This window comes from Xenopus tropicalis, chromosome 2 (genome assembly GCF_000004195.4).
Source record: "Xenopus tropicalis strain Nigerian chromosome 2, UCB_Xtro_10.0, whole genome shotgun sequence".
Lineage (NCBI taxonomy): Eukaryota > Metazoa > Chordata > Amphibia > Anura > Pipidae > Xenopus > Xenopus tropicalis.
In genome coordinates this window covers 28,777,991-28,805,244 of record NC_030678.2, presented here as the reverse complement: position 1 = coordinate 28,805,244, position 27,254 = coordinate 28,777,991, and the positions used below count along the sequence as shown (strand labels likewise).

At 41.9% G+C, this 27,254-nt stretch overlaps 1 protein-coding gene and 2 long non-coding RNA genes across 3 annotated transcripts in view; all 3 read right to left on the bottom strand.

The window, feature by feature from the left end:
• Positions 1-1,999: 1,999 nt before the first annotated feature.
• Positions 2,000-27,254, bottom strand: part of LOC100494013 (anaphase-promoting complex subunit 4) — a 37,365-nt gene continuing 12,110 nt past the window's right edge. The window contains exons 4-7 of the mRNA XM_031896635.1: positions 4,808-4,885; positions 4,454-4,624; positions 4,044-4,167; positions 2,000-2,974 (exon numbers count right to left, since the gene is read on the bottom strand). Coding sequence (XP_031752495.1) covers positions 2,744-2,974; positions 4,044-4,167; positions 4,454-4,624; positions 4,808-4,885 — 604 coding nt within the window. The 3' untranslated portion in view covers positions 2,000-2,743. The remainder of the gene's footprint in view (positions 2,975-4,043; positions 4,168-4,453; positions 4,625-4,807; positions 4,886-27,254) is intronic.
• On the bottom strand, positions 10,373-11,526 carry LOC116408786. The gene is made up of 2 exons (XR_004221243.1): positions 11,312-11,526; positions 10,373-10,875 (listed from the first exon to the last, which is right to left on the bottom strand). It is a non-coding gene; the product is annotated as an uncharacterized LOC116408786 (long non-coding RNA).
• Positions 23,492-26,816, bottom strand: LOC101731231. Its single transcript, XR_208385.4, has 2 exons — positions 26,642-26,816; positions 23,492-25,158 (listed from the first exon to the last, which is right to left on the bottom strand). It is a non-coding gene; the product is annotated as an uncharacterized LOC101731231 (long non-coding RNA).

The window sequence follows — 27,254 nt, the reverse complement described above, 5'->3', positions numbered from 1 at the left end:
ACCTCCCTGATGCTGCCAGCCCAAACCCTCTGCTGTAAGCGGATTAGCTCACTACTTAAAAGTAATAGCAGGAAAGAACAATGAAGTTTTATGCATAGCAGAGTCTGTAACACCTACATTCATAATACTGTTTAAATTTGTCTTGTGTTTGATTACTGTCCTACCCTTCAGCCAGGACGGTGACATTGCAATATTTGGATGGCTCCTGTAGTGGGTAAGTGGAGCCAATAGCTAGTTAGTGTACAGCAACAACATGGCAGTGGTTAATAGGCTTTATTTTGGCTTTTGAAACACCTCAGTCCTTGTATAAACAAACTCGGCACAGTTACATTGATACATTCTTTATATACATTCAGAAAATGAGAGCAATTTACCCATATTGTGGATGTTTCCATACTTTTTTGAATCCCGTATCCTTCAGTGTTTCCCAGGCTTCCCTATGCTGCGTTATCAGGCACTCACTTATTCAGATACCATTTGTTGGTCTCCTGGTTACAAATCTGTAGCTTTACGTAGACTTTACCTGGTGTTTATATTTTATTGTTGTATTTGAAAACACATTTCTACTTTTAGGTGGATTATAATAACCATGCCCTGTACAAGCATGGGAAAACTGGAAGGAGACAGTCGCCCGTTCGCATTTTCACAGATATTCCCCCAGACAAAATTGTCCTCCCAGCAATTGAAGTCTATGGTATGGCATCCAGCCAGCTTACATTTCATGTGATCAGATGACTCTGACGTTTCACACATACACATATTTAAGGGGCTTCACTGCACAGCAAGAAAGGGTGAATGTAATTAACATACATAGAATGAAATCTACAGGTGGCTGCAAAATATAAGGAACATTTCTGTAAATGGAAGCACACTGAAACCAGGTGTCTCTACACAGCTGAGCAAATCTGCACCTGTAGCAACCCATAGCAATCAATAAATAGTAAGGTATTTTCAGACAGCTGCAGGACAATGAGAGCATGAATTTGATGCAGTTTACCCAGTGTCTTTTATAGAAGGTGACGGTTTTAGCAGAAGCTGGTGACAATGGCTGCTTAACTGATCATTCATAAAGAACAAAGTCTGGGCTGTTCAAGTGGAGGCTTATGGACAAGATGTGTCGATATTTGGGATTTTTATACTGCCCACAGACTGGTAAAGCTTTTAAAGTCTGTCCTTTAAACATGCAGTATCTTTATATTCCTCCTACTATGTGTAAAAAGTTGAATAGCACAGTTCTGTAATATACTGTTAGGATTGAAGGGTTAGACAAAGGCAGAGTTATCAGAGCTCAGAGCCAATGTGGAGAAAGGGGTATTTTAGACAACAGTTCGACGAATTGACTGTGGGTAACAATGCAGAACATGAACAGGTAATGCCATCAAATACAGCTCACAGAGAGGAACACTATGGCTGTATTGTAGTTTATAGAGAAGTGTGTCAGGTCATGCCGGGGGGTTTGTGAGCCCGGTACTGCTGGAATGAATGCCTCTCCTGTGCCCCTGGTGACACTCGATACACAATCTAATATTGGAGTTTATTTTGGGCAGTTCTGGATATGTTAGTCAGCTAGTGTCCCTAGATCCCCAGGAGATTGGACCCAGATATGTTCACATTTAAGTGATAGCGCCATTCTGGTGCTTTCATGTAAGGATAGAATTTCAGTTTCTTTGTGTAGCTTGTTATTTATTGTGTCTGTATTATTCTCTGCTTGTATCACTTCAGGTTCTGCTCAGTGTGCGAGAGATTTGTGTGTTCAGGAACAAGCACTGCAATATCTGCAATCGCTGCACCTCTAAGGTCCATGAAAATCTAATGGCTCTTTCAGGCAGGGGCCTCATCCCAAATTCGTATTGAAACTCCTAACACTTAAAGCAACAGTAACACCAAAAAATGAAAGTGTATAAAAGTAAGTGTGTTTGCGCCGCATAAATTTATATTAACAAAGCTGCTGTGTAGCCACAGGGGCAGCAATTCAAAGGAGAAAAGGCACAGGCACATAGCAGTTAAACACTATTGTATTCGACAAATTCTTTTGATAGAGGACTCAGTGCAGAATTACTGTAAGTACTTATGGCTGTGTTTACATAGACCTTTCTAATAAAGCTTACTTAGCTCCTTTAAAAACACTTTTCAATCATTTTTTGCTCATTTATAATTGTTTATACCACAGTTTGTGTTTATGCCTTGTAAAGCACTGGGTGCATTTTTGGTGCTATGTAAGTAAAGAAATGCACACTGAACTGCATGGTGACTTGTTTCAATAAAAAGGTTGAGGTGTCACATACGGCAAATTAGTACTAGGGACAGACCAAGTTTGTAAGCATGTCTCCCTATGGTGGTAAAAACATATCAGACTTAACTGCCGCAGGACTGCTGGAACAGGTGGGGGTTATGCTGTCTCCACTCCGCTTCCCTCTCCTGTCTTGCCCACCCAGTTTCTCAGTCAATACCCCTTCTCTATTTCCAACCCAGTATAATTACCCATCTCTCCCCTAATGCACCACTAATCTGACCACTCTGGCCTGCCTTTTGCACACCTCATCTCTCTCTTTCCAGCCATTTTAGTTTTGTGCTTTCCCTTTTCCTGTGTGCCATGCACTTAGGGGTAATCTAAATCCCAAACCTTTATTTTGTGGGACTAACCCAAACAGTAAAGTTTTGCTCACAGACTAAAATACTGATTGGCTCAAGGAGTGAGTATAAAAAAAATATATCAGAATACAGCTTGCTGTGTCCTCTGCGGTCACACAAAGGAACTGGTCCCACGGAGAGACTGGCGGTACCAGGAGTCCAAGCTTTCCTCTGTCACATCAACTGCTTCCGCTGAATTTGTCTGTCCATCATCCGCAGACTGGTTTAATTCCTCCTCTTCCTCTGTCACATCCTGAGAATGCAGAATCTCCTCTTCTTCCTCTTCCCCATCATCTTCTGCGTCCATCTCAAAGACTCGCACATGGCGCAGGTTTGAACTGAGCTGAAGATAGATACAGAAATTAATAACTTTTATACAAAATCTAATTTTCCCACCAAGTTAGATTTGTGAATAGGGTAAAAAACCCACCGTTGTTTATTTTACTATAATAAGTGCCTAATATTGGAAGGTGAATGCATATTTATTTTCCTATACAGTGACATGCCAACACAAATATTGTCTTAAAGGTAGGAAATTTAGTCTATTGCAACCCTGCAGATTTCTTTCACGTATGTGCCGACCCAACAAAATCTGATCTAAACCTCCTATGTAGCTTTGCCCTTAAACTGCTATGAGGCATTACAAAACACAGGGACCCCGGCTATAAAAATTAAATTAGTGATTGAGTTCATGGGGGACATTTCTTGTCCTGTAACTTTATACACTTTCCAACGTCAGCTGAATCACCCTCACTGGTTCTGTAGAACAGGAAGAAGCAGTAAAACAATATTAAAGGGATACTGTCATGATTTTTATGGGGTGCTTTTTATTTCTAAATTACACTGTTTACATTGCAAATAATTCACTCTGCCATTTAAAATGTTATTCTTGAACCAACAAATGTATTTTTTTAGCTGTAACATTGGTTTGCATTGTGCCCGAGTCTGAGCTTTCAGAAGGAGCCAGCGTTACACATTAGAACTGCTTTCAGGTAACCTATTGTTTCTCCTACTCCCATGTAACTGGAGGAGTCCCAAGCCGGACTTGGATTTCTTACTATTGAGTGCTATTCTGATACCCACTGGGAGCTGCTATCCTGCTCCCTTCCCATTGTTCTGCTGAACGGCTGCTGGGGGGGGGGGGGATATCACTCCAACTTGCAGCGCAGCAGTAAAGTGAGACTGAAGTTTATCAGAGCACAGGTCACGTGGCTGTGGCACCCTGGGAAATGAAGAATATGGCTAGCCCCATGTGAAATTTCAAAATTAAATATAAAATAAAATCTGTGTTTTCGAAAAACAGATTTCAATGCAGGATTCTGCTGGAGAAGCTCTATTTACTCAAGTGTTTTGAAAAAAATAAAACGTGTTATCCCATTACAGTATTCCTTTAACACTAGAAATATACTCACCACACATGCAACTTTGCGTATGCCAGTCACAGAGACATAGTGAGCCTTCATGTTCTCCAGCAGCCGCCCCTGACTCTCCACAAATACAGTGCGTGTTGGGATGTCTTGGTACTGCTCCTCCAACCTGCACAAAGGGCAAGCAAAAACAGATTAATCACCCCAGCAATTTGTATCATCCTTCAGAGTTCTTTTTTAACTTTCTTTGGTTTAACATTTGGTCAGGCAGATCCCCAGTGAAGCAGCAGGTACTCAAGAAATCTCACACAAACGCCCTGTAAAGGATTGCATGGCACACAAATAAACCCAACAGAAAAAAATAACAACTGCATGGCACATGAATATGAAAGCTACTAGTACTGTGTTCAGGTGTGTGTTGTGCAGCGTAGCGCTTTTCAGTGGACTGCACCCACCTTTTGCTCGTGTCCCAGGGGAAGCCATCTTCTGTTTCTTCATCACTATACAGGGAAGAGAGTGGCAGCTGAGCCAATACCCTATCCTTCCTTTCCACTTCAGAGTTGTCCCTTAACACCACAGTCAGGATATCGTCATCGTAGAACCGTGCATCTAAACAGCTGTAGGAGCTAAAGGTTGGAGAGAGTAGAAAGATGACCCCTATGTGCATTATTTCAGCAGTAAAGGCAATGCACTAAACTCTTGTACTGAACTAAACATTTTAATCGAACCCCACAAGTAAATTTGCCTTTCCTTCACCTTTAAGCCTCCCCATTAGAGCATTCTTGCATGTTTATTAAAAAACTGCTCACCTGGTTTCTGTGTCTTCGGCAGCACTGCTGTTTAAAGAGTTTCCAATACTCACAGCTAAAAGTGCATCATTTCTGGACCTGGAAACAGTAAAGGTAATCAGTCTTGCACATCAAATTCCAAAATTCCAAATCAAGTTCCAGCTGTAAGCATACAAAAGCCAATGAAGCAACCTTGCAGGCACTTGGTACAAGGGAAGGCACCTCTTTTGTTGCAAAGACATTCGTATGATTTGCTGCAATGTAAGATACATGTTACTGCCATCGTAGTTCAACACTCAGTTTGGGACAAAACATTCATCTGTTGAATTCTATGGGGAAATCAGAAATGTAATCAGATGATTTTCTCATTGAAATGTATAAGGAATATAGACTGCTGTTCCCGTACAGAGTTCCTCACACAAAGACAGTTAACTGCTATTTGCACTTGAGGAATGTAATGTAATAAAAAGCATGGAGTATGTACCAATTCTAGGAACCCATAGCAGCCAATCAACACGCAGCATTCGCTAACCTGCATCCACCAGAGGCACCACACTAACAATGCCTGCCATAACCCACTTATGCAAGATGAATCAAACATACAGTCTATGCACCACCATGATCCTTCCCAACCTAGCCAATCAGAATAAAGCATAATAAAGCAATTGTTCCCATCAAACTGCCATGTCAGTCAAGTGGTTCTATATGAAATGACAGTCAGGTGTGTTGCTACACAAAACACAGAAAGAAACACGCCAACAAAATTGGGAGCCCTATACTTACCAACTGCCTATGGCACAAGGTGACTATTTCTGTCTCCCAATATAGTATTTTAGAGTTATTAGCCAAAGGAAACAATGACATTTGTCACTGACAAGATGTGGTCATTATGGTGGCCATGTGGATATAACTATGTGGATACAGGTGATGTAACAGCAAAGGAACATGACTAAGCATAGCTGCATACAGTGGAGTACTGGGTTACACAGTAAAATCATTTTAGGGGCCCACCTAAACTTTACACTTTCATCCCCCTTTGCGTTTTTGCCCAGTTTAGTGCAAGCCCTATATTTTATAAACCATGTGAGCAGTCAGTACAGTCTATACCCACACACTGTAGGCCTACACAGCTACAAGACCACTTCTAGAATAAAGTAGAGCATATTCAGTTCACATTACTTTTGCCATCTGATCTCCATGCCAAATATTTAACTTCTTTTCCAGTATTCTCACTGGGGGGTAAACTCCATACTCTCTGAATATTAGCAAGCTGATGGAGTAGGACCTGAATGGGGAAAACACCATTAGTTGTTTGAGCTGCTGCTATCCACATACCATTGCAACACAAATCCAGAACTGAGAAAGTAATAATCTGTTTTCAGAGCAGTGAACAGGGACCAGTAAATCAGTTCTTGCCTTTAGCCAACTATGCACCCAGTACCACTGGTCTAACAGGGCAGAATCATGTAACCCCATGTGCCCACAGACTGGTGTGACCCACCTAAGTCTCATTAGTGCACAATGTGAGTCCATGGATTCTGAGATGCACTGTTCATGGTTATATTCTGCAATTAAGAATAATAGCAAACAGGGGCCCGAGTCCAGTAACTGCACCGGGGCCCATGGAACCCTAGTTAAGTCACTGGTAATAGCTGGTATAAAGGGGGAATTACTGTACTGAGCTCCCATAGCCTTTATATGGCTCCGTAACATACTGTAATGTGTACAGCCAAAATATATTCATCATATCCATAAATTCTGCATCTTATGGGCAATACATGGGTAATTATTATGGGCAGTAAGTAAATAACAGAAAGATTCCAGAGCAACAGGTCTGTACAAGCAAACTGCAGGGCAAAACAGCAAACTGATTAATGGGGGGGCTGCCTTATTGCCATGGATATCAGGTTCAGAAATAAACTTTTCCCTTTCCCTCCTCCCAGTCCCTCAGTCCCTGCGTCTCCCCTCTGCCCCCAGGGGGATTCCAATAAATGGCAACAAACATGGGCCTGGGGGAGACACAGGCATAAAGCCCCCACCTTACAATACACACAGTACAATCCAACCAACAACTGTTACTGTCAGTACTTGTGCCATTCCCACCCCCTATACACACACATACCCGCCTCACTGCAGGAAAGGCACTTACTAACTAGCAAACAACTCCTGCTCAATTGCTAGAGATGGGACTACTGAAGGCTCTCAGGGGATGCTGGGAGTTGAAGTACAACAGCTGCTGGGCTGCAGGCCGGATATAATGAAGGGCTGTAGGGATCAGGACACATGCACCCCTACATCCCTGCCATTCCCATACACAGAGCCCCCACATACCATAGGTACCTGCCCCATACCTACCGGTAACCCCGCTAGCACCCCATGTCCCGAGTCATGTGACCCATTAGTGCCCGGTACCGGCAGGGCTTTCCCAGGTGCATGACACACACTGCCCCGCCCTTCATCCCCCCTGTGCCAACTTTGTTATAAGGCAGCGAATGCAGCACAACCCGGACTGGCAGCGCCCCGGCCCTTTCCCAACTCCACACTGACTCCCCGTTACCTGCGCACCGGGACCCGTCACGGCTCTTCCCTCCCCCGTTCTGTCACGGCCCCAGAGCACAAGTTTACAGCAGGAACCCTGTAATGCTCAGCAGCTGCCACTAGAGGGCGCCCGTTCCACAGCAAAGCAAAGGGAAACTTTTTTTTCCCACCAAATACTTTGTTGAAACTACAAAGAGGCGCAAAGTGACAAAATGACATGAGAGAGGAGCTGGGTTCCCTGTGCGGTGATTGGCTGTGCCCATTGGCCTAATGTCTGACTTACACATTATTATTATTATTATTATTAATCAAGTTAATGACTATGTTATTACAAGTGTAAAGTTAGCAGTATATTCTGGGCTATGAAACAGATTTTTTTACTAATATTCCTCACTGTTATTGCCATTTACCCTAAAAACTCCTGTACTTCATACAGATAGAGATACCAGCAGTACATACATTGCACAAGCGATTACGGTCGGCCAGTGATTATTAGAGAGTGGAGGCTCCGGGGCTTAAATCTCCCTTTTAGGAACCCATTAGTTTATTCAGAGGATTATGTGCCCCCTACTATATATTATAAGATTATTGGAAGGCGCCAAGTTGTTCCATGGCCATCTAATCGCACAAAGCCACAGGCAAAGTTAGACAGCTAGTATGGGAACCAAAGTGACGTCACGTCTGTCACACACGCTTCCGGAAGTGATGTCACGTGCATGAAGCTAAATAATGTCACCAAATGGATCAAATAATGTCACCAAATGCTTACATGCACATGCGCGCCTGGAATTCAACCCTGGAACTTTGGGAAGTTTAAATGAACTTTTTAGTATGATCTAGAGAATGCTATTTTGAGGCAATTTGCAAATTTTTAATTATTTTACTTTTTGTTTAACTGCTCTCCAGTGTGGAATTTCAGGATCTTGTTGCTAGGGTCCAATTTAACCTAGTAACTAGGGAATGATTTAAAAGAGAGACAGGAATATGAACATCTATAACATGTAAAAAATGAAGACCAACTGAAGAGTTGCTAAGAAAAGGCCAGTCTATAACATACGACAAATCAACCTGAAGGTGAAACAGCCCTTTAAAATGTTTAGGGGCGCATAGGGTTGCTGTTGATTCTGGGGGGAAAATACTGATCTGCCTATAATTTTTATGTTTTTCTTTTATTATTTCTTTCTTTATTAATAACATTGGCCTCAAGCAACATATTTACTGGCCAGGGCAATAAAATACCAGCCAGGTGGCAACCCTAGGGGCACATTGTCCTTTATATTCTACAACTGTTAGTTTTTAACTTTTTACAGCAACTTTCAGAGCTTTTACTCTCATGTACAAATCCCAACACAAACTCCCTCCCGTGTCTCTCCAAAGGTCTCACTGTTCTGCTGCTTCTCCATCTGGCACTGAGGACATGGCAGCAGCTTTACTCCAGCACTGCTCTTGTTTCTCTAAAATCTGAAATGCTTGTATTGCTGACCCACCACCTAACACCCCGGACAACCAAGTAGTTACCCTGCTAGCCCCTCCAGCCTCATACAGAACTCTCAGCACTGGGATTCCCTACTTACACTGCTCTCACTCTTCCACCCCTGATACCCATTGAGTTGCCTTGACAGAATTTTTGCGTCAGCTCCCTGCACCTTTATGTTGTGTAACGTGCACAGGGCCGCCATCAGGGTGCACAGGGGGTAGAGTCGTCCCGGGCCCGGACGATTTTAACTTTAAAAGTAGCTCAGGCCCCCTTTAATCAATTCCGGGCCCTGTCATTGGTGGTCAGCGGGTGATCCTATTGGTCGCGCCCCGTGCGTACATGCACGTCAGTACGCACGGGGCGCAACCTTATAAAAGAGCCTGTCTTCTTTCGGCACTCAGAAGTGCCTCGTGTTGTGCAGGAAGGACGTCGCCGGAGGAGTCCGAAGCCGCCGCTAAAGACGCTGAAGACACCGGAGGAGCCAAACAAGATGCGGGAGGCCCTGCTGGCTACCAGTGTACTGGGGGGTGGGGCTCTGCTGGCTACCAATGTACTAGGGGGGCACTGCTGGCTACCAATGTACTAGGGGGACCCTGCTGGCTACCAATGTACTAGGGGACCCTGCTGGCTACCAAAGTACTAGGGGGGCCCTACTGGCTACCAATGTACTAGGGGGACACTGCTGGCTACCAATGTACTAGGGGGGGCACTGCTGGCTACCAATGTACTAGGGGGACACTGCTGGCTACCAATGTACTAGGGGGGGCACTGCTGGCTACCAATGTACTAGGGGGACCCTGCTGGCTACCAATGTACTAGGGGGACCCTGCTGGCTACCAATGTACTAGGGGGACCCTGCTGGCTACCAATGTACTAGGGGGGCCCTGCTGGCTACCATGTATTGGGGGGCCCTGCTGGCTACCAATGTCTCATGTCTGTGAGTCCTTTTTACTGGTGGGAGAGGGGCCCAGAAAATTTTGTTGTGAGGGGCCCCATGATTTCTGATGGCAGCCCTGAACGTGCATATCTATATATGGGAAGGAGTCTCTCTGTATTGCAGAAATGTAGAAACGTTGTAATTGTACTGGAGCTGGAGGTCCATGCACTCCCTGACTTCCCTTCCATATACACATAAACCAGGTACATGGTTCTGATTTTAGCGCTGATGGCAATTCTTTTAGAAGAGGCACTTGCTGAAAAGGGCAGCGCTGTGGAGTTTACTTTATTATTATGTTAGTTATATAGCTCATAATAACACATTCACACAGCACATTACAGAGATTATACATCATTCACATCAGTCCCAGCCCCAGTGGAACTTAAATTCCCTCTGTGTCAGTCTGTGCAAATATAATGGCTCTTCTGTGTTTCCCTGTTATTGGGAGCTGCACTTGATTCATAAACAAATATAATTTATGATCAACCCACATGCAAACTCTAAGCCAGGAATCCATAGCAACAGACAAATATGGCACATCATTCCCTTATTGCTTCTCTCTGACCTCACATTGGCCAATTACTGATGCCAATGTTTCCACACCAGATCCTTAATAAATAAACAAATTATATTATTGATAAGCAATATTTTTTATTTGTATTATCATATACATAAAGTGAGCATAACAAAGCAGTTATGTATGAAATGGTGTGTAACGGACTGTATATATATAGGAGCCAAAACTGCCAGGGAATAACCTCTTAAGTGAGGCAGGAGAGCCCTGCCGACCCCGGTGTTCACCGACGCCCTTTTGGGGCCCCGGGCTTTCTGCGGCGGGATACACAGGGATCCTACTCACTTTCCAAAATGCGGTTCAGGAGGGATCAGATGGAATCAAAGTCCAACTCAGGCAAAGGTCAGTGGCAGGCAGCAAGAACCGGCCCGCAAAGATGGCGCCCGGACCTCCTTACATGGTGCCTATTAGGGTAGGCAAAGTGGGCAGCGCTTGGCAGGTGGGGTACAGTCTTCTTTCTTCTCAAGGACTACAATCAGTGTTTAGTACAATGTTCAGTACACAATCCATGATCTTCATCGTGGAATAAGATTTCCTTTGGCTGTTGCCACTCCGTCTCACATCTGAAAATCAAAATCACAAAAAGATTTACACCTAAAGGCAATTAAGCTTATGCGTTCATTATAAATACATAAGCAGCCTGATGAATTATTCAATGATTTTATTATATACTTCATATTTAATACTGCAAATTAACCAGTTGCCCACATGGGGGTGCAAATGGTGTGCAAAAACTAAATCTAACAGATAAGGAATGCTCATTACCCACCCACAGTGAGAGCCCAATATTTAGTATGTGTTTGAGTCTTACAGTGCCCCGTACTCTCAGGGAACTCTAACTGGCAGAGAAAGTATTAAACCTTTTTCATACAATTTCCTAATACCCATTTGAGGCAATGGATTTCCATGTAGCATAGGAAGAATGCCTCTTGCTGTATCAAATACCCCCACATTACACCCCTCATTCCAACTGTTTAGGAATAAACCTACTTTTCATACCTTGGGGTGGATAAACATGGAAACCTTCATCAATATCTTCTTCTTTAGATCTCCCATGGTGGCCAACTACAACCTAACCAGGAAGCAAATAAAAGCAATATCTTCTTTAGATCTCCCAAGGTGGGCAACAGCAACCTACTCAGGAAGGAAATAAAAACAAGGTGAGGTAGTGACAACTGTTGGTTTGTTTCTTACCGAGGTAAGATTTTACCTGATTTTACCTGATTTTACTTGCCTGTTTGTCACAAACCACAAGCAGGGGGTCTTGGCCTGCTCTTCTATAACAGCTACCTTTGGCTTTGGGCCTGAATCACAGCTACTCGGGGGCTGCCAGGTCTTACTGCACGAGAATCCAGAGACTCTCTGGCAAGGGTGCCAAACGTCAACTGTAGAGAAGGAGCCGCTACGGACAGAATGTATTGTGGGGCAAACTGAACCAAGCACCTAGTTATCTGCTTACATAGAACAGAGGTAACCTGCAGGGTGCTGGTTCAAATCCAGGCAGGATGTTACAGTGTCAGCTGTTTGTGTGAAAATACACTGTTTGTTTCTCACCTTACACTAAAACTTACTTGTCTGTTATACAGGTGAGGTTTTAGAATATTCTACAAAGTGTGAGAAGACTATTCCTATATTAGCCTAATCAGTCAGAGATTACTGAGGTGGGACACCTGAGCATCACTTTATATGAATGGACTTCGTATATGGATATGGACTGGCCCTCCACCCTCCCCATCTATTCCGTCTACTTATCAGATGTTCATTCAGGTGTTATTGTTGTTCTTTCAGAATCCTCTGAATGCCTCTTGCAGCTCTGATGGAATCCTTGCAGCAGTTGGTGGCAGTGCTGGAGCTTGGCATCCAGGGTTCTCTTGGCTCTCCAGGTCTTCGTTGCCCAGTACATATGGAGCCGTAATCCTTCTCTGCAACAGATGGTCCCAGTCCATATCCTAAAAGATAGGTGATATTTCACAATGAGTATCTGGTCCAAAAAGTACGGAAAAGTAAAGCTACAATTACATTAAACATGAAGAATTTATCAATATTCATTAGTGCTTTTCTGTCTGTAAATCAAAAGGAATGGAATAGAAACTTACTTTAAAGAAGGGGTGCTCTTTAATCATTTCAGCCCCGGCGTCACCCGAACCGAGGCGAAATTCAGGATCTTTCTCTAACAGCTACAAAAAACAAATCAAACATTGTTGTGAAATCATTAATGTTTTAATTCTTATGTCGATTTTATTATTCTAATGGGAATGTATCCACCCAGGAATACAAGCAATTTCCCAGTCCCATAGAGAAAGTAACCATATGCATATGTAACGGATCTGCTTGGATGGCCTTACAATTAAGCTCATATATTTACAACTATTAACTGCTTCTATGAACCAGAGATTAAGTTGTGTATTTAGGGGACAAGCCATTATCAGTAACACATCAGTACCCACTGCTTCTGACATTGACAGCCTGTCCCTTTGGGATAGAAGGGGCTCACTCGGGTAATACATATTGTAAAGTTCAGTGAAAGCCTGAAACTGCCACTAAAAGACACTAAAGGCCATATGTTATATCATGCTAATAATAATAACTATACAACATGTATGGCCCTTAGTATAACAAGTGACTAAAGGCACATGATACTGCTTTGCTGGGGCCAACTTACTTTTTGTATTAGAGTGGAGGCATCCTCTGATAGGTCTTCGGGCAGCTCGATGTCATCATAAAGGATGCTACTCATTTGCTCAACCGGATCCTTGTTGTTGAATGGTAACTGAGAAAGTGAATAATTATTCCTATAGCGAAACAACTAATAGATTTGTTGCAATATCAGCTTAGTGCAGGCTCTGTACTGAACTACATCTCTCATGTGCAGCTGGTAAAGATCAGCCAAACATAGAAATATTCATGCTATGTTATTTCTGAGAGTATAGGAAGTTATGCTTGTAAATATGGAGATTATAATATGTATTATACTTAATCATATTATTACACTATGTTTAGTCACATTATAAAACGCCAATGGCAATGATTCCCCAATGTAAGTTGAAAATATAGGAATTGTGCTTACCTCATACAGGAGCATGATGTAAACAGTAATTCCTAGGGCCCACCAGTCAGCGGACATGCCGTATCCAAGTTTCAGATAGATCTCAGGGGCCATGTATGTTCTTGTTCCGCACACGGTGTTCGTGCGGTCGCTGTATCCAAATCCTTAAACACAAAAAACACTGTGAGGAAACTGCAGACCTGGGACCCTAATGTTAAGTAATGAGAAACTTTTCTTAACTGCTTGCTTCCAAACTACACACCCACTCAGATCTGTTTATGCCACTTACATATAACACTATATCTAAATGTAATAATACCTAATAATCTGATCTTATCCCCTGTATGCTCCAGAATTATAAGCAACACTTACTGTCTTTGCTGAGGCCGAAGTCTACGATCTTAAGGTAGCCATCCCGGTCCAACAGCAAATTCTCCAGCTTTAGATCTCTGAATTAAAACCAAGTCAATAGTTTAGTAGTTATACATATATAATCCTTATAATAACATCAAGCAAATTATTACAGTGCTATAGGCTAAATTAGCAGTGTTCTTAGTAGTGTTACCAGTTTCATCTGGAAATAAAGATGATCTTAGTGTTATTAATGCTTACCTATGGACAATGCCAAGCTGATGTAATGCCTCCAGGCCAAGGACAACGCATGCGGTGTAAAACCTGAATAGAGAAAAAAAATAATATTCAGTTAGTTTAATATTTTTTTTTTTTATATATAAGATAATATGTGTGAGAATTAAGGTGATTCCCATTCTACTTACATGACGTCCGGTTCTTCTAGTTCCACTGATCTTATGAAGTCAAACATGTCACCTCCAGGTAGATATTCCATGACGTAGAACAGGTGAGACTCCGTCTGGAAGGTTCCATGTAATGACACTAGGAACGGGTGGTTAGAAGAACTTACCGTCTGGAGGATTTCCTTCTCATGGAAGACACTGTGGGGAAAATCATTCCATTATCACCATGTGAGGCCCACACAAGGGAACATTACACTGACCCTTTACCCTTATGAACAGACACAGGGCAATACAGAAGATAATAACCAAATGCAAATGATTTAAAGGAATGTGAGGTAAAACAGATACTAAATATAAAAAGAGAAAACTGTCCTACATATAAAGCTGAATATAACAAGAAAAGATGACACAGATATGACCAATATTAATCTCTCCCCTATCACTGACCTGTCCAAATTGCCCTTTTCCAAAACGTGTTCTTTTTTCAGGGCCTTGATGGCATATAGCACTTCGGTGTTCTTGTGCTCGGCTAGGAATACCTGGAGTCAGAAGACAGAAAGTTTAATCACTCTGGGTAAATCAGTAGTAACTAAAACCTAATTGTGCAATGAGTCGCTCACCTTCCCAAATCCTCCTTCTCCCAACACTTGACCCAGGTTGAATTGATCAAGTGAGGGAGATCCAGGCTCAACAGGGCTGAAAAATAAAATAAAGAAAATGTAATATATGTTTTGTTCATGTTTACAGACAACAATAATCTAATATGCAGTTTATTTGGTGACTTTTTGTAGCATCCAATCACCAGAGGGTATTGGCCAGTTATTGATAACCCCTCAATGAGAAGGGAACTATAATAGAATCAAGCTTTACAAACAGTGCAAATTAGGCAATATTAATATTTTAATATATAAGCAACTTACAATTCTAAACCAAAACAAGAGAATATGCCCCAAATCAGATACCTGGTAGATGGTCCTTCTGCGCCCTGTATTTTATTGGCAACATCTGAGCCAAATTCAGAGATGTTGAGCTGCAAACAAAGGACAAATGAGTATTATGCGCAGAATAAACATTGCATGAATTTCATATGTGCACCACTGAGAATGAATGAGAACCCCGAAGCAAAGAATAAAGAATAATATCTGTAGAATCTACTTACTTCTGATGGAAGACTGGAAGAGGTGGAATTATCTTCCTTTGGCTCAGACTCTTGCTCCTGATTGGGAACAATGTGTCCGCTGTTATTGGACGTGCCAGCATCACAATCAGGAGCTTCTGAAATGAAAGCAGAAATGGAACAATATAGTCTCAACATGATGATACAGTTTATTACAATATAACAATATTAGACCTACACTTTATAAAAAGTATAAATACTCTCCTCTATAAATATATAAGTATCCTATTGTAATGAAACATAAATGTCCATACAATTCACATAAATGCACTATGAATAATATGAGTAACCATATCATAAATTTCAAGGTGTCAGTGTACGATCCAACTTACCCAATAAAAATGGCATCGCTGGTGGCTCGTATGGTGGTACATATTTATTTGCTTTCACGCAAATTTTCACCAGGGCCTCTGAAGTAATAACTACCCCAGGGACCTCCACCGTGGCATCCTACAGAGGTAAAGCATAGTAAGAATCCAACAATTACATGTGTGTGTTTGTATATATTTCACACCCATACAATGTACTTACGAATGAAAGCCAGTTGAAATTGGTGGGGCTGGCTGTATCCCTGGGGATAGTCTCTGCTGGCTCAGCCTCAGGCTCATGAAGAGGACTGGCCCCTCCGATGTTGTGGGAAGAGCCAGGGTCCTCTTCATACCCAGCAGGAAGTGGAGATTCTACAAGAATAAAAACACCACAGATGTCATTATTACCTGGCAGTGGGGTCCTTATCAGAACTAAAATTGGTTTCCCAGATGTGAAACTTTAATTTTGGAAATTAAAATGTGCTTTTTAATATTGATCACACTTACCTAGGAATGATGGCTGTGCCAGGTGGTCGGGCAGCTCTAAGGTGGCAGTAAACTCCACCAAAGAGTCACGCACATCGGTGATCTCTAGAATCTCCACAAAAGCATTTTCATGCTTAATAGAAAGAACTGAGTTCTGTAGAAAGAAAAAATTAAGTTGTAATATTTTTTATAAGCACACTCCCCCACCAGTTCAGATGATTGTTTCTCATATATTCATTGGGGTCAAAAATATTCTGCCATTATACTGCAAAATCCTGGGTATGAAAAAATGTATTTTGTGGCCATTAATTAAGGATGAAAGTGCCAATTGCGTAGGATTTGTTGTATCAGTATAACGTGTGTGTGTAATTATCTGTCTCATATATGTAAGTAGAGCTCCATGGGCCAAGGTGTTTGATCCTGGCCTTCCATCCATTTTGCCCTGAACTCTCACACCCTCCCATGCCAGTGCCGCCATATTCTTTATCCCAGGTAAAAGGACAAAAGGAAACGTGAGCAACCTTACCTCAACTTTGCTTTTCTTGCAACCCATCACTGTATCTCCTGTAATAGAGAAGAGAGATTGGTATCTTTCACAGCTAATATGGAGGCAAAATAAAAGCTGCAGAATACGGACAGGGCATGACCATAATGTCTCTTTAAATTCTCCTAAATGCTTGACCTATCACATACTAGTGTGTGTTTAGCCAGTATTGGAATAGCCTCCTAGGGCCCAGTGGGGGAACCTGATATCAACAGCTCACACTCAAATATTAGCTATAAATACTGCTATATGTTATGAGTTATGCAGAAAATAAGAAAGGGCTGATGGGAATTGTTCTTGGCTGAAGCCCACTGGGAATTGCTCTTATACTGAGGCTGGTCTAACCATCTCTATTGTGTGGGGTCCAGAAAGGGCATTGGTTGACTTAGTGCAGGTGTATGAGAAAATACACATTAGCAGCAACTATGGCCCCGCTATAAAGTGACAGACACACAGACAAAAAACAGATCAAAGTGATACTGATAGATCCCTATTAGATCCATAATAACTGTAGTCAAACCAAAGCCCAGATATATCCCATTTTCCTGTATTTGTAGTTTCAAGTTTATTGTCATATACAAATAACAATGAAGCATCATTACTATAATGAAATTTATTTTGACCCGTGTTCTACCCAACTTTACATAGACAAAAAAAAAAAATACAAATATTAAATATAATAAAAAGGTAGGAGAAGCCAAAGGGAAACTGTTGATATGGTGTAAAAGTACCAATGACATAACTTGGTATGTAAGGTTTATTGGTTTCCATTTGGGCTCCAACCTGTGGCCCTGCAGCGGATTTCCAGCTCCCAGATGGTGATATTGGCTTACACATTATAATAAATATGCCCCTGAGTGTAGGTGTGTGAGAAAATACACATTATCAGCGGCACTTGTTGCCCTGTAGCTGTTACTAAACTACAACTCCCATCATCATCCAACAGAGTTTGGCAGTTGGCAAGACACCCTCCTAAATGAGTATAGAATATGGCAACTGCCACTTCAAAAGAACAGACACAACTAATCAAAGTCATACTGACAGATCCCTACACATTTGTGTTGCTATATTTTAATATTTCCATCCATGAAGCTGCTGCCCAACTGCCATTAACTGCCATCCTGGCTCTTTAGCACTGTCAGTGGCACAGGGAATGTGCAGAAATCTCTGCCTGCTGCTAAATAAATAATGCTACAAGATGTGCAATTCCTCCCTATTTATAAATGATAACCATAAAGCTGTAATATTTAGCTGAAAAATGTACTTACAGAGAGAGCAGGTAACAAGCTGCAATCACTAGTAATAATGCTAAGCATCTGACAGGAGGCAGCCAATCACTTGAGGCTAAAGCAGGCTTAAGGGCGGGACAATGCACCTGATTGGTTGAAGACACTGTTTACATCTGCGTTACCCCAAAACAACATGTCACAGCTGCAACAGCCAGGCATAGGTTTAGTAATAAACAGTTGGGTTTGTGCCAGAAAACTTTTATTGTGATACAGATACATCCCTATAATATCTATAATAACTGTAGTCTCACCAAGCCCAGATATATCCCATGCTCCTGTATTTGTAAGAGAAACCAAAGGGAAACTGTTGATATGGTGTAAAAGTACCAATGACATAACTTTAGATTTTGAAATTATTGTAAGATTTATTGGTTTCCATTTGGGCTCCCATAATCCCCAAATAGACTTGTGCTGCAAGCTGAACATTTCTGCCTCTGCACAGTCACAGACACAGAGATCCAAAGCAAAATATATATTACATAGGAGTTGCCCCAGCACTCTTCTCTTCAGTGAAAATAGGGATCTCGGTGCACGCTCCTGTAGGTTACGCTGTCTCATTTCCAATATATATAAATTAGTAAACCAATGAAGCAGCACTCAAATCATGCAAAATTAGTGTATTTAAAATCAATACATCGCAAGCTGCGTGCCCTTTATCAAGCTTTAGATACATAGCACACAAATTTACAGCTACCCTATAACACATGGTCTTACTGCTCTAAATAAGATCTGTTGGTCTTGGTAATGTTTAACATGGATAGGGAACTGGCTATGGGATCATGTGCAGAGGGCGGTGGTTAATGGTAAGTTCCCCACCTGGAGTAGAGTTCTTAGTGGGGGGCCAGAGGGTTCTGCATTAGGTCCATTTATTCAGTTTATTCAGTAATAACTTGGGGGTTGGCATTGTAAACAATACTAGAAAATTAAGGGACATGTCTAGAAAGTCCAGCTGGAAGAGCTTCATTTATTACAATATAGTTTAAATGCAATCAGGATGGCCTTGCAACATGCATTTTTAATAAATGTCCCTGAATTTTCAAGTGATCTGGCAGCCCTACAGTAGATTCCATCCAGGATGTGGCATCTTTGCAGGGGGAACTGGACAAACTGGGTGGCTAAATAGCAGATGAGATTGAATACTGATATATGCAAGTCACCTATACCCTTAATTGGACTAATGGCCTGGGTTACTTGTGGATAATAGGCCGAGCAGAACCAAGCAATTCCTTTCAGCAGCAGTTAGCAGTCAGCAATACAGTTGGGCTCATATACAATGCCCCACACAGTGTGCAGAAAAAGTCCACAATTTGCCATTTTTGTACTTTGTCTACTGCTTGGGCCATTGTGCAGTGAAATAGTTGCTGAAGAATGTGCCTTAAGGAGCAAACTTTAATGATGTTACAACAGACAACAAATTGCTGCGGATATTTAAGAATGGAATTTAGAATTTTATTGTTTCTTTTCTGTTTGTAAAGCAGGTACCTAAAGTGACATTAATTAACACTTAAGTTGCGGTGAGGGCAAAATGCATAAAATTCCACCCCACTTGGAACGCAAGTTAAAGTGCTGGTAACTCAAAAGCTGCCAAGTGGTTTCTGTTTCTTACTCTCCTCCCTGGCTGTGGGCAGTATATTTCCCAATACACGTAGGCAGCCCTTTCCCTCTTTAGATTTGATAATGTTTAAAAATGAAATTACTCATTTGCAAAAAGTGGCAAAGATGAATCAAGGTGCCATGTTTTGTGCATTTCAGACCTTGCTCCAATGCAATTTGCTCTTAGCTCCCAGACGTGCAACTTTGTGTGCTCCCAGAATGGAGTGTAAGGATTCCTGCCTTTCCCTGTAAGTGGCTCCACCGCCATTAGGCGGCGCTAGATACAAAAGGGCTGGTGTGAGTGGGCGACAGTATGGCACTCCCAAGCTTAAGTTGTGTTTGGATGGAGTTCCCCTTTAATCCAGTGCGGCTGCCGGAAGTGTTGGGAGCAAGGGCTCCTACTATTGTGCCCTCTTGTCTGCAAGGGAAAATTGATTTTACCTACGACTACAGTTGACTAAAACACACAAAGCCAAAGGCTAAAGGTTACTCCCATAGGCAGTGCTGTAATGCTGCAGTGTAGAAAAGACGGGTCTATCCCTGTACCATACTGCTGCTAAAAAACAAGCTACTGGGGAAACCCTGCAGACAGACAAGAGCCGAGGCAAAGCCATGTGTGACCCAGCTGCTATGTTACATTTATCTCCTTCCCGTGTGTCGGCTTTAGCCTGAGATAAATTGTCTCTGTTTCCACTTGGTCAATCAACAGAAGTTTGCATGTTGCGCCGCTCCAATCAGTCCTCCTGTGCCCCCATTCTAAATGCTAATCAGCTACTGCAAAAAATGCAATTCAGCCCATTTCCAACCACGTTGCACATTGAAACATTCAAACTGATGAGGCCAAATGCAGATTTTCCCTGCTACGTTGGAAGTCATTTCGCAAACAGCCATGTAAATAGCTTTAGAATTGCTATGTAATTCCACTTACACCAGAAAACATGGATGAAGAGCGATAGCGGATCCTGTGTGATATGACAAATTATGAATAGACTTAATCTCTTAACTCTTTGTGGGGCCACTTCTTCTACTACCTATTACTGAATCCGTTATTGGTAAAGTGTCCTATAGACCATAATGTAGGTGGATTTGAATGAAGGACTAGGGAAGGTGAGCCTCTACAAACCAAGCCAACACCAATAAATATTATACATGAAGTTGGCACTGTATTTATCCTGTTGTGTTCCTGGGAGGTATTATATATACTGATAATGCATGTGTCCTATGTTGTGTTCATGGAAGTGTTGTATATAGAATTAGTAATGCGTGCATGCTATAAGGAGTTCTGGGGTTAATATGTAGGAAACTGGCACTGCATTGATGTTGCTATGTTCTCTCTGACTTGCCATTTGTTCTTGAGTATTAAACACTTGAGATCGGCACTAAATTCTTTTCTGTTGTGTGTTCTCGGGCAGCATATAAGGTTTTGTCTGAATCTGATTACATTGAAGGGTTCCAAAAAGCAAAGTAGAGCAGCAGGGTTGGTGGATAATATTCCTACAGCAGTGTCGAGTGCCATCTTTTGCCTCTTCAGGTCCTCTTCCGAGCATGTACAGTGTCACTGACACTCAAATAATGGTCAAGAAGATCCAAGATCAAGAGCTGCTACAGCTCAGTGTATAAAACTAAACATTTATACACAGCATTTCTAGCTATATTCTTATGTCTATATGACATTTGTTCACCTTTAAAGGAGAAGGAAAAGCTAAGTCACCTGGGGGTGCCAAAATGTTAGGCACCCCCAAGTGACTTGAATCGCTTACCTTCTACCCCGGGCTGGTGCCCCTGTACGGAGAGAACAGCACCAGCCCGGGGCAGCAGCGATCGCTTCGTCCTTCACTGAGCGCGCATGCGCAGTAGAGTGAAAAGCCGAACTTTAACAGAGAAGTCACTCACTCTGCGCATGCACCGGACTCGGAGTCACAGCGAAACAAAGGCAGAAGGAGAAAGTGCATCGCCCCAGGTGCCCCGGGCTGGTGCAGTTTTCTTCTTATAGGGGCACTTGGGGGTCACTTGGGGGTGCTCAACATTTTAGCACCCCCAAGTGACTTAGCCTTTCCTTCCCCTTTAAAGTGTGCAATGTTACTGTTGTCCACACTGTGCTAGAGATAATGTCAGTAGAGAACACATGTGAATGGGTCTGTGTCAGAAAGCCTGAGGGTGTGATGGACTGACAACAGGTGAATTGAAGTTAAAAAGGAGAGGTGCATCCTTCCTGCCAGGTACAGACAGATCTGCACTTATCCTACCTGCGGGGAGCAGGACTTACGTAGCGCATCTTGTTAGCTTCCCATTGCAGCCTCAGTAGGTTTTCAGCTCAAATCCCCAGGACTCAGGTGAGATTGTTAGAGGTTCTTTTGTAGATAACACTCACCTTCTAGAATGCTTCTATGAATCTAGAACATAGGGCAGTGGCATAACTGCAGAATTCAGCAGAGCAAGCAGAGGGAGATACTGTATAACTTATTTAGTGCTTTCTTAGGCATTACATGGAAAAGTGCAGTATATTTATATAATGGACAGAGACATTTGGCATTAGAAGGGAACAGGATTAGGGCTGTGACAGATGGGGATATGCCGGTGGGATGGCATACGTGGTGCAGCGATTTGCCGAAATCCCCAACGTTGCCTAGAGATGAAACTGGCGTATGCTATCCCACTGGCGATTTACATTCTAGCCAGTGGGATGGCATATTGGGGAGATTAGTCACCCGTGACAAGGGAGATTTGTTGCACAGCGACTAATCTCCCCGTCTGCCACGGCCCTTACACAATGGCTTTATGGAAGTAAGGAGCATTTGGGACATCCAGGAGACAGAAAATTTGCCCAAGTATTTGTAGAAATGAATCTCTTGGGGCAATGCAATGAAAGGGGCAAATATGCAACCAGTCTAGCATCCCATATCAGCCAAGTAGATGTTTGCTGTTAAACACGTGATCAGGAAATGCACCCTGCTGATTGGTTGCTTTTGTTTACTAAACTTGGTGCAAACATTGGTACAAATGGCACTTTTATACTAATTGCTTGTTTCCTAAATGCCTGTTGCAGTGTGGTTTATAGTTCAGGTTTTCAACATTTTCTCACTGGAGAAAAGGTGAATCAAGATTGTTCATGAGTCATTCTGACAGAGCCACAGGCTACTAATTGGTGCATTATTTATAAATACACCCATAAGGACTGCATATATATATTTTTTGGTCTAAAACAGCAGCCTTGGTGGGAACTTGGCAACCCCCTCAGGCTAGGACAGCTCACTTATTTATCTAACCATACTCAAATACATAAGCCAACCCATGATGAAGATATTATGGGTCATTTGCTATGGCAGAAGTGCAAGAGCACAAAGGGAGCTTGCCCAAGAGATGAGCTGCTCAACAAAGTATTGATGAATATAAGGCTTTTTACATTTATTTGTACATTACACAGGATTAGTTCCTGCATGCTGTCTGTAAGCTTTGGAGAAGTTGTTACATCAATGTTTAGTCCCTCCATCCATGCCAGGATTTCAAATGATGCAGCTGATCTTCAGCATATAAAGCTGGCTATACACGCACCGATAATATTGTACGAAACCTCGTTTTGTTTTGTACGATATTCGGTGCGTGTATGGCAAGTCGGCGAGTCAACCGATATCGCAGGAAGCTGCTGATATCGGTCGACTCGCCGATCGGGCCAGTTAAAAGATTTTGATCGGGCGCCATAGAAGGCGCCTGACCAAAATCTGCCTTCAGCGCTGAATCGGCAGAAGGAGGTAGAAAGCCTATTGTTTCTACCTCCTTATCTGCCGTTTCAGCCCTGATCGGTTTGTGGCTGATCGCAAATCACCACGTGTGTGGCCACCTTAACAAGGATGTTTATTCATACCTTTTGAAGGAACAGATTACAGTGATAGGTAAGTTGGGCATTTCTGTGTCGGGTCAGGTTCTTTAACAAATTTTGGCTTGGAAGCCAGAATTCCCCTTTAATAAAACATATTACCATAGTTTATTCTGCCTTATCTTTATTTATCCTCATATCTGTATTTACAGTAAATAACACAAATAACTTCAAACAAGGCAAACAAATCCACAGATCCTCATTAGTAATACCATAATGTAGCCTTTTTTTTAGGAAGAATGGTGGAAATGCTGCTCAGTTACAAAGCTGCAACTCCTGAATGAGTATCGCTCATATTATAAAATATATATTCTTATAATGTCAATATATAAATTTTGTTCTTCATTAGCTATTAGCTCATTGAAAAACTTGCAGTGTGGTTCTATGAGTTGAAATGTACAGCAGCTTATGGGTTACCTGACTGGGAATGGAAAGCAATGCTGAATTTAGTTGCAGATGGGTGGCATGTCGTCCCTTAAGTCCTGCCGCCCTAGGCCTAGGCCTTTGTGGCTTTGCTGCGCACTCCCCATAGAGTTCTTTTCAAGCCCCCCCCCCCCACCAAAACCATCTTCTGCTGCCTATGCTTTACACCAGTTCTGATCCTTGGTTTGTATTGATCACCTATGGCACCCTCCGGTGGGGGAAACAATTGTTGGATGGAAGGTGCCCTTCATGGTCAACCACCAGGCCTGCAATGGTGATGATAGATGCCTATACCTTGTATAGAAGATTAGGGAAGGGGCAGCTTTTATGAAACCTGCTGCTGAAACATCCAGACATGAATAAGTTTATAGGGAATCAGCAATTAGCTGACACAGCAAAACAAAGCCAAGTGCTACACAAGAAATGAACACAGGATAAAGACTCTGGGTACCAAGCTCAAGGAGTTGTAAGCAGACCCTCATAGGAGCATTATTTAATACTATGCTTAAAATATCATTATAAAGGCTGCATGCAAATGTGTGGGGATGTTTCTAGATACTTGTGAAGATTCCTGTGACTTGGGCACTTACTAACTGAATAGACTCTATCTAATATTACTAATGCTCTGGGTAGGTCTAAAGCTAGTGTGACTTTGAAAGGTTCTCAAGGGCCACATTGATGCTTCCAGTATCCCAAATAAAAAACAAAACTTTATCCAATCTCCTGTGTTTAAGGAATAAGAAGTGAGCCAGTTGGGACCAGATAGCACTCAGTGTCAGGGAAGCAACACAAATGGTTTTGGGCTTCTGCACATTTATAATAAATACAGAGAACTCTGTAACTGTAAGGACTACACCAGACCTATGTATGAACCTATAAACACCCATCCCGTGGCGCACCATTAGTTACTGTACTGCAGCTCCGCTATATAAGTGAGCTAATGAGGGCTTGAGTTCAGCCACCACTAAAGGGACACAAGGGAAACCCCATAATAGACACTTCCTGATTGTGTATAAGTGCATGTTTGCTTTGCAAAATACTCTACTGGGCCCTTTGCTGCTCACCGACCAACTACTAGTTCTGCACTTTATTTCAACAAAACCCTTTATAATAACAAATGCAATGTGCACTTGTGCAAAGTCTGGGAAGATAATAATGCAATGGACAGCAGATCTGTGGGAGGGATCTGAGGGGAGGCTTTCTTTCCTCTTGATCTTGTTCCGGGACCCCCGAGCCCAGCTGCACAAGTTACATTGCTTCTTCTTCTGCAAGTCTGAATCCACGAGTGGAGCAAATATCCCAGAGCAGATAGGGGACATGCATTCGGCCGGGCTTCCTTACATTATCATATCTAGAAAGAAGAGATACAAGGAAGTTACATAAGGAGCAATATCCGTTTATTACAGGGGGAACACAAAGAGGCAATGCTATTATTTTTAGAGCACTGTGCAACTTTATCCAAGCAATGGGCCAGCTGTTCCATATGTTCCTAGGCTACATTATATTAAAGTGATTGTAAGTTTTATTAAGTAGGACCCTCTTTACCTCCTGTATAGGTTAGTTTTGCTTTATTTGATACTGTACAGCATTGCAGGATATAAATCGGTTAATAATAAAATGATAATGCCATACAAGAAAGCCTATGAATCCCATGAGACTCAGGGTTATAATGTATTGTCAGGGTTGTGAACTCCGCTTGGTGAAACTTCTGTCCTTTATAAATAAAAAAAAGTAGCCTAATCTAAGGAAGACATTTTATTGAAATGCAAGTTCTGGTTAGTAAATATGCAAGACCCTACTGTTTGACATAGCAGCATGAGTACAATGAATGCAGTAACAGAAGCAGAAATTCTCTATCAAAGTGCAGTTTATTCAGAACACAACATGTTTGTATCACAATGATTGGTTCAAAAACAATGCTGAGTCAATCTGGACCCTAAAACCCTTAGGCATTGAATGTAAAGCAGCAGCTACGTGAATGTTTTCTCGTCTCATGGAAGAATGGAGCAGCAGAACAGTACGGTTACTCAATAAAGGTTAGGGGGAATCACAGACAAGATCCCTCTGCAGAACAGTAAATGTTAGGGCTCCCTGGCATTACATAGAGGTAACAATATTATCCCAAAGGAGTTAGCGCTCAAAAAACCACCACTTCAGTGTAAAATCAATTTAATTTTATTAAAAAACCACATCAGTGCATTCAAATATGTGTAGCATCAAATCTAGCAAACATATTCAATAATTCACATAGACCTTAAAATGATAATATCTACTTAATTCTATATACAGGAGAAGGACGCATTGATCAAAAGTTCATTAAGTGCAATAAATAAAAGATGATGGATTCCTAAAAATAATTTACACTTAAATACCCAATTCCTTGATATAACAACAATTAGATGGATTGAAAAAGAAGTTCATAGATAGAACCTATACATACAAATTAAAAACAAATAACCCTATGAGTAAGAATGGTTGGAGTTTCCATCGCCCCCTGATGGGCGTCTACCTAAAATAGTAAATTCAAACTATAAAAACATGTGGAAATAATACCCTACAGGGATATTTAGATGGCGTGATGTTCACAAAGCACAGTGCCTTTTATTCCCCAACGAACACCCACTTAATGTATGAGAGTATGGGAGGCAGAAAGGAAGTCTAACTTAGAGCACATGCGCAGCTAGATACACTGTGTTAACTGAACGATGATCTATTAAGAGAACTCGTGTTGCTATAAACTTTACAAACAACGTAGGTATGAAATAAAAGGATTAGTCCCTACAGGGGCTTAGTATACTGTATGCACATCCCCCTTGTCCCGGCCGGGAACTTACTTGGGTAAGGCAGAGAGAGGCACAGGCTATCAGTAACGGCTTCGTGCCATTCACTTCCTTCCGGTGACGTCACCGGTATGGGCCGAATCCTCCAGTACGGATCCTCTCAAGTGCCAACAGTCGACACGTTTCGCGCTCATGCGCTTCTTCACAGACTACTTTGCCCCTGTGGACCAACTCCCCCTATTTATACCCAGCTATACTCCACATCAGTGCCTAGTTAACCCGTTATTAGCCTCTAGATGTCATTTCCACTCTTTCTGCTACATTCAGTAGCAGAATTAGACTTATTCAGATACATCATATCAAAACTTACTTAAAATATAAAATAAAACATTATATTAAAAAGAGGAAGAAAAAAAAAAAAAAAAACAATTTCTTTTATCCCTTCTTACTTAATCTATTTTCTTATATCTCTATACTACTCCCTCTCCTCCTTATAGTAGTAGTACTCCTCTGGGTTTCCCTACCTACCAAACTTTCCTACTACAACACAATCAAACAGATAACCCAATACTACTTTTTACTGAACTGTTATTAGGTATTGGCCATCCTTTTCTATATTTCCTTCCCCTTTTTTTCCATTACATTATGTTAAAACCAGAAAAACACT